The sequence below is a fragment of the Chelonia mydas genome, chromosome 13 (genome assembly GCF_015237465.2).
Source record: "Chelonia mydas isolate rCheMyd1 chromosome 13, rCheMyd1.pri.v2, whole genome shotgun sequence".
NCBI lineage: Eukaryota > Metazoa > Chordata > Testudines > Cheloniidae > Chelonia > Chelonia mydas.
This window is the reverse complement of record NC_051253.2, coordinates 37,377,563-37,386,144: the sequence shown is the minus strand read 5'-3', so window position 1 is coordinate 37,386,144 and position 8,582 is coordinate 37,377,563. Positions and strand designations below refer to the sequence as shown.

General features: G+C 41.5%; 1 protein-coding gene across 2 annotated transcripts; it reads left to right on the top strand.

Annotated features, from left to right (window-relative positions):
- The first annotated feature begins 2,069 nt into the window (after positions 1-2,069).
- Positions 2,070-7,249, top strand: LOC102934412 (olfactory receptor 10A4). 2 transcript variants are annotated; one of them, XM_043527294.1, is made up of 2 exons: positions 2,070-2,084; positions 5,669-7,249. In XM_043527294.1, the coding sequence occupies exons 1-2, from the start codon at positions 2,070-2,072 to the stop codon at positions 6,614-6,616; spliced, it is 963 nt and encodes a 320-aa protein (XP_043383229.1). In that variant the 3' UTR covers positions 6,617-7,249. The 2 variants fall into 2 exon arrangements, with proteins under 2 accessions (XP_043383229.1, XP_037733079.1); XM_037877151.1 differs by lacking the exon at positions 2,070-2,084 and having other exon boundaries at positions 5,648-7,249.
- The last annotated feature ends 1,333 nt before the right edge of the window (positions 7,250-8,582 follow it).

Here is an 8,582-nt window from a genome sequence, read left to right as displayed (position 1 = left end):
CTTAAGCAGTTAGGGTAAGTAGAAGGCCTTCTAGCTTGAAGAGGAGCAGTTACTCAATGACTTGGCATAAGGAAGTAAACTATCAGTGACCTTAAGTCACAAAACATTACAAGGCTCTGTTTATTGTTTTGTCATTATCACAAGTGTTGCAAACAGCAGATAGGTAACCACACAGGAATTCGCCCTGCTCAGTGTGTGTGTGTATGTCTGTCACCCCGTGCTAAAGGGAATGAGCCATGTTCAGTGCACCTATGTACATGCCACTGCTGCCTCACTGACTTGTCAATGACCACGGGTGGTCGGGAAAGATCTTTCATTTACAGCTCATCCAAAAGATATAACAGCCACCAGAAACAGCGCCCCCTTCCACTGTGATGGGTCATTGTGGGTCAGCACCAACTCCGAGGGGAGAGTGCCGCATACTGAGCCACCCTATCCACCCCTGCAGCACAGGGCCCCTGAGAGCCATGCTGGAGCACTGTGGTAAGAAGCAATTCTGATGGGAACAGGTCCACAGCTGAGCTCCTCCCCTTGCTCCTTTTGGCACAGGTCCATGTTGTGCCCTGCTGAAGCACAAGGGGTCAGCATGGACCAAGAGACAACAGCGCCCCCCAAATGAAACCTCACCCAGCTCCTTGCAGCATGTCATCGCCTGGAGCTGCTCTGGAGCACTGGGTTTATTACTGACCCACAGAGGAGAATGTCCCTTAATGAGTCCTCCATCCTGTTCCCTCCAATACAGCGACCCCTATTGCTGAACTGGGACATTGGGATCCAACAACCTGAGAACAGCCTACAGAGCCTACAGGCCCGTCCCTGTATTTTAGCACCCCCTAGTGCTACACTGGGGTATTGTTAGCCACACAGACTAATGGGGAAGAGTGCCCCAATCTGAGCACCCCACCCCACTCGCAGTAGCACAGCCTCAGCCCCCTATGGCCATGCTGGAGTAATGGGGTCAGAACTGTTTAAGAAATGAGAGTGCTCCCAGATGAGCCCATCACCCCACTCCCTGAAGCGCACTACCCCCTAGCGCCTCTCAGCTTCCACATATATAGAGTTTATTCTAATGTTCCTGGGAACTAGTCCTGATTCTGGTTCCGCTGCAAACTTACTGTATGAAAGGGAATAGTCCCACTGACTTCTATGGGCTTTGTATCTGGTCCTCAAGGAGGGAAATGGGCCCTTTGGTAAGAGCAGTAGAGTCTGAGAGTGAGGACTCCTGGGTTCTGTTCCTGGCTCTGGGACGCGAGTGGGGTATAATGTTTAGAGTAATGGGGATTGGGAATCAGATCTGTTGGGTTTTAATCATGGCTCTGAGACAGGAGTGGGGCGCACAATCTGAACATCAGGGAACTGGAGTCATAAGCCTTGGGTGTTGTTACTGACTCTGCCCCTGACTCTTTGTGTTGTGTTGCCTTGGACAAATCATTCCTCTTTCCAGACAAAATAGTGTCACACAATTTACCACACTTAGTAAATCCTATTACAATTTTCATCTAGAAAACACACATGATGATGATGATGATGATGATGATTGATGATGATGACACCAACTCCTCTGAAATGATTGTGCTAGTATATTTTGTTTTGTTGCAGTTTGATGCAGAATTGTTCTTCCTCTGAGGAATATTATAAGAAATTTCCTTCAGGGACTAGGTCCCAGAAGCCAATGAATGAAATAAAAACACCTGTGTTTCCTTCAACACATATTGCATTTGTAGCTAGGAGACAGAACTACTCTTCTTAAACAAGGTAGGTTATAAATGAATGACTTAAGCCCCTAACCATTCTCCCACTGAAATCCATGGGTGTTGTGCCGCAGTCTGCAATGGGAGCAAGATCATGTCATTGGTTTCTTCATCTGAATTTTCCAGATACGGGCAGAGAATCTTAATGTGTGTCTGAGCACATGAGTTTTGTCTGTGTTCATATCTATCTATCTATCTATCTATCTATCTATCTATCTATCTATCTATCTATCTAGTCAAATCCATCTGGCAATCTATCTATTCGTCTCTGAATCTATCATTCTGAATTCAACTAGTTTAATAATCATGGGTCAGGTCATGAGTTTGACTTCAGTGGTGTTATGCTAATTTACACCAGGCGAAGTTCTGGTCCCATAATTCCGTAGTGCCCACCATGGTGATAGATAAGCACCAAACATGCTCATCATCATGCCATGATTGTACTTACTATTTTTGCTGTTGTTGTGTTATTGTTGGGGTTTCTTGCTTCTCCCTCATCTCGTCCATACTCCCCTCTGTTCCTCAACTGTCATCATCATTGACTGAGTCTGAGTGGAAATGTTGTTTCTTGAAGTGGGTCTTGTATTTGGATCTGAATACAGTCAGCTGGGAAGATTCAGCCTGATCTCTTCTAATAAGAGAGTCCACTCCCAGAATACGACCATAGCGCATGCTGTGCATCTGCTGCCCAAGAGTTAAATGGTGGTCTCTTTTAGCTGAATTTTTCTCAAACCTTCCTCCACAAAATGTATGCTTCTTTAATTGCTTTCATGTTCTCCTGTATACTAATGGAGTGTCCAGATGCCTTGAAGAACTCAGAAAATATCACTCAACTGCCAGCAACAAGCATCTATACAGACCTTATTCCTAATGGTGAGTACATTTCTCCATTTATTTAGAGCCACTCCAAATGTCAGCCAACAAATAAAGAAAGAAATACAAATCCCTTCTGAAAAAATAGTTTAATCAATATTGATGTTTTCCATGAGAAAATGTTGATGTTGATGTCAGTTTTCAATTTTCCATTCGATTTCATGTGGACTCTTCTGAATCAAATTTAAGGTTTTCGCTATTTCAACTTTTCATATCAATTCAGGATGACAACAATTATTGGAATATTGGAATTTCCCATGAGATGGAAATTCCATTTTCTAGCCAGCTCCGCATGTACCACAATGGTCATGCTGAGGAAAGTACTCACAAACATCAATAGAGGTTCCCCAAAGTAGGTCTTAAGAGAGGCTGAAGAATTCCCACCTCTTCTCCAGGTCTCCCTATTTAGAGAACATCATTCTTTTTATTTTAAATTGTTCTAGGTAGTGCACTGTGCATAGTGCACCTCTACAGTATGCTTTGGTTGTTGGATTTAATTTTCTCTATTTCATTGAATGTGTGCGAGTGTGTTCAATTTCCAGGAGAATGGTTCTGTGGTTATGCTAGAGTTTCACGTATCAGGAATGCTGACTCGTTCTGTAAACACAGTCTCTTCACACCTATCATGCCCCCTATCATTCCCAGTTTCCCCCTTAGTAGCTCACTATTATTTGACACATTGCTTTGAGAGCCACATATTGAAGGTGGTAAGGATATGCAAAATACAATAATTGTTATTGCTCATTTTTATTTCAACTCTGTCATTTCACTGTCATGCCTTTTATTAGGAAGTTCCTTGTCAACAAACAACCTAGAAGTAAAACTTCTCTGGAAATCATCTCTTCGTACATTGTAGGATCTTCCTTCTTCTAAAATTCTTTGTAGCAAGGTGATTAGAGAAAGATCCTCCACTGTTGTAAAGCAGTATAGCTCTTTTTATACCCATGGAGCTGTTAAGATTTACACCAGCAAAGGGATTGGCCCTAGCTCTTATTTTGAATATTGAGAGAAACCAATGCATTACAAATGTTGTGATGATAATGGCAGGAATGATTTAAGTTGTTCTCTAATATTTAAGGAAGAATAACTTTTAATAGTACACAAAAGTTCAAAGTCCCCCATTGTTTTCACCATTTATTGCACTTCCCATTCTTTAAAGTTCTTCAATCATGTTGGGCTCAGCAGCATCAGTTTACTCATGTGAGTAGTCCTCACGTATGTGAATTGTAATTGAAGTGGGAATACTTGCATTCGTATCACAATTCTCGTGATTAGGATCTGAATGAGATCAGAATTTGTCCTCATTTGAGAAATCTTATTTGATAAACGTGGCTGTAGAAAGAAAGAAAGAAAGAAAGAAAGAAAGAAAGAAAGAAAGAAAGAAAGAAAGAAAGAAAGAAAGAAAGAAAAATCCCTTTTTGAATTTTCATGTAGACAGAAAAGAAATGTGTTCGAAGAGGAAGAACAGAACCCCTGATACTGGAAACTGGTATTCCTCCATTGCTGGTATAAACTGATGTAGCTCCTTTAGAGTAAATTTATCAGATCCCCATGTGTTGTAAATCAGTTGTATTTCCACTGGTGTCAAAGTGGTCATTGTGATGGGTTGCCCCCCCGCCCCCGAGGTGCCACCTGATGTACTGGGGTAACACTCAGCCCACCTGTTCCACAAGCCTGGGGTCCCTTACATTGTCCTGCTGAGCCAGGCCCTCACCCTCCTCCAGCACACATGAAGGCAGGGACACATCCAGCTGTGGAAAGAAACAGACACTGAAATCAGAACTGCATGGGAAGGCTTCAGCTAGGGAATTGCCCAGCACTCAAGAGAGAGTTGGTGGAATCTCCATCCTTAGAGGTTTTTAAGGCCTGGTTAGACAAAGTCCTGGCTGTGATGATTTAGTTGGTGTTGGTCCTGCTTTGAGCAGGGGGTTGGACTCGATGACCTCCTGAGGTCTCTTCCAACCCCCATCTTCTATGATTCTATGATTAGCCAGCAAATAAAACAAAAACACAATATAAGCTTAATATACTAAAGAAACTGGTTACAAATAGTAATTTCTCACCCTAAATGTTGATTTAGGCAGATTTCAGAAGTTCTTGAAAGCAAGCTGCTCTTGCTTGCAGCTTAAAACTCCAGGTATTTCTTTCACAGGTCAGACACCTTCTCAACCTGGGCTCAGCCCTTATCCCCCCCTTTATCTTTGTTCCTTAGATGTTTCCAGCAGTCATCCTGGGCGGGGATTCAGTGAAGAACGAACCCTGATTATCTCACTCCCCTGCCTTAAATAAGATTTACATATAACAGAAATCCTTTATCTTTCAGTGTGATTCCCATACCCCTCAGTGGAAAAATACTGGTGTTTTATCATGGAAACCAGTACCTTGTGACTTGAACACATGACCCTGCACTGTCAGAGCAGCCATAGGTCACAGGCAGTTTGTAGCTTCCCTGGAAAGCTTCTCAGGAAGGTGGGAGATTAGCATCTTTAAAGACCTATTGTTCTTCCTAATGGTCCATTGACTTGTTCCCAGCTAGCCAGCCAGAATCATTGCATTCTGTCTAGTGGGCATTCCCCAGGTACAAACACTTTTGTAGTACAGATGTATAGTCAATATTGCTAACTTTAGATACAGCAATGATACTTGCATACAAATAAGCTAATCATATTCAGTAGATCATAACCTCTCCAATGATACCTCACATAACCTATTTTGCATAAAATACATTAGGATTATGACACAATCATATCATATTATTACTATGAAAAATATGGGAAGCAGTGTCACAGTCATATCTCCAGGTGATCTACAAAGTCATAGCTTGATTGATATCAATACAGCTATACCAGTTTACACTCAATAATGATTGGGCCCAGTTACATCTTTATATACAGAACTGCAGCAAGTTTTTGTCTGAAGCGTCCCAACATGTAGGAAACCAGTATGAACTGTATGATTCACATGCACATATATGGTATTCTTCAGATTCAGCTCCAGTGTCTCTCTCTTTGTCACCCTTGCAGATGACATATTCTGAGAGAAAGCCTAATGAGAACCAGACCATTTCTGATGTGTTCATCCTGGTGGGGTTTTCGTACCTTACCAGACTCCAAATCCTTCTGTTTCTGGTGTTTCTGGTCATCTACCTGGTCACCCTGGTGGGGAACCTGCTCATTATCCTCCTTATAAAGCTAAATCCCTCACTTCACACCCCCATGTATTTCTTCCTGCTCAACCTGTCCTTCTTGGAAATCTGCTACACAAGCAGTGTGGTCCCTCAGCTGCTGGCTCACCTCCTGGTGGAGCAAAAGACCCTCTCCATTGCAGGCTGCGCTGCCCAGATGTACATCTTCACCATCATGGGCCTCACGGAATGCTGCCTTCTAGCAGCCATGGCGTATGATCGCTACATAGCTATATGCAACCCCCTGCAGTACAGAACAATCATGAGTGGCCAGGTGTGTGCACAGCTCGTGGGTGCTTCATGGACCATTGGCATCTTGGTGGAAGTAGTTCAAACCACATGGATCTTCAGCCTTCCCTTCTGTGGCTCCAACCGCATCCACCACTTCTTCTGCGACATCCCACCAGTGATAAAGATGGCATGCACAGACACATCCAAAAACCAAATTGTGGTCTTGGCTCTGTCCGTGCTGTTTATCATGAGCCCTTTCCTGCTGATAATCCTGTCCTACATCTGCATTATCTCCACCATCCTCAAACTGCCATCGGCAGAGGGAAGGCGTAAAGCCTTCTCCACCTGCTCCTCCCATCTCATGGTGGTGACTTTGTTCTATGGAACAGCCCTTTTCACCTACCTGAGGCCCAAGTCTATCTCCACCCAGGAGGGTGATCAAATGATTTCCCTCATGTACACAGTTGTCACCCCAGTGTTGAACCCCATAATATACACTCTGAGGAACAAAGAGGTGAAGGGAGCCTTTAGAAGAACAATAGGGAAGAGCATCTCTTCACACAACCAGAGAAATTAAAGAATGAAAAGCAGAGTCAATCAAAATGGGGGGAATAAGGGAAATTCATAAACATTTTGTTGAATTTCTCCCGATGACCCTCACTTTTTTAATTGGAATTTTTCCATTTGAAAAACTTTGACCTGTTCTAAACCTGTTGGGAAAATAGGAAGAGAAACTTTTCTTAAATGAAATAAATAAATAAATAAATAAATAAACTTTCTTCAAACTTTTGATAGCCAGAACCTTTTGACCAGATCTAAAGATCATTGAAAAATCAAATGATAATCTTTAATCAAAGTAGTGTCCTGATTTTACATCTTCAAAATTTGAAATGTCAAAGCAAAAAAAAAAAAAAAATCTTAACATAAGAAACATTTCATAAAATGTTCATCTTGGTTAGTTGGAATTTAACAATTTTCACCAAAATTTTAATAGTTGAATAATTCCAACCAGCTCTATAGAAAAGTCCATTTAGGCTTCCCCTTTTCCTGCTCTGGAAGTCCAGTGCAGCATTTTAGGTTTTGGGTTGGGTTGTGGTTTTTCGGCTGTCGAATGCATTTCCCCAGTGCTCCCTCTGGCCTAATTTAAAATAACATTCCTCGGCACTTATGCATGGCTTCCTGTATAAGACACTGATAGATTTTTCAATGCCCAACCTGATCAGATCACACAACAACTCTGGGAGATGGCTTTTGACTTCCATGGCATTTTTTACTACCAGATCAGATTGTAAGATTATGGTGTATATCATAGATTCATCAATTTTAAGGTAATAAGGGACCATTTTGATTATCTAGTCTGATATCAGCAATTTCAAGGGATGTCCAACATTGCCTATTTTGCCTGGTGCTGGAGCACGCTCTGTGGGGATGGGCATGCACTGTCCAGTCATGGATAGGAGCTCTAAGCCCAGAACTCTAAGAAGCATCTATTGAGCATGTGGAAACTGAGATTTTTTCAAATGCTCATAACTTGGCCAAGTCTGGGTGTTGTTTCCTGGAACCAGCAAAAGGTGCATCCCTGACACCAGGGTGACCCCCCTCATATTTAATTTTTCTGCTTCAATGCCTACCGGTGCTAGAGTGTCCGGAAAGAGAATTCTTCCTCTTTTTTAACACAGGGGAACCAATGTATTTTCCCGTAATCTCTTTCTTGGAAATGACTGAACCTTTTTTGGGGGGGAACCCTTAAGAAAATTTTCTTCTGAGGCAGACACCCAACATGAAAACTTTCAGCCCAAATGGTTAAAGTTTTAGGAAGTTATAAGGAATTTAAAATGGGGTCTTGTAATGCAAAGTGTTGGGTAATATCATTTATAGGGTTTTCTCCCATTGCCACCTCTTATATATCTTGTCTGGAGTCTATCTAGATTCATAGATTCTAAGGCCAGAAAGAACCACAGTGATAATCTAGTCTGACCTCCGGTATAACATGGGCCATAGAACTTCCTCAAAAGAATTCCTAAAGCATAACTTTTAGTAAAAACATCCAGTCTTGACTGGATCCACCACGTACCTCAATAATTTTTTCCAATGGTTAATTGACCTCACCATTAAAAATGTACAATTTATTTCCAGTCTGAATTTGTCTAGATTCAACTTCCAGCTATTTGGTAGACAAGCCCCAAGTATCTTCAAGTAACATCATCTTCCCCATGTCTTCTTTATTTATTTATTATTTGTTCTGTGTTTAATTGAGCAATAGATCATAAACTGCTCAGAGAACTATTTTGTTCCCTTATGTTTGCTATAAATTTCCACGTATGGCTAGGGTGCAATAATGTAGGCAAAAGAAAGAAAGAAAGAAAGAAAGAAAGAAAGAAAGAAAGAAAGAAAGAAAGAAAGAAAGAAAGAAAGAAAGAAAGAAAAATGTTTGTAATTGACAATAGAATAGTTCAAGTATTTCTGTCTGTAAGGAAAGAATTTTTATCACCCAAAGGCAGTTGAATTGTTCTGTAAATAAAAAGTAACTTGATCAAGTACAA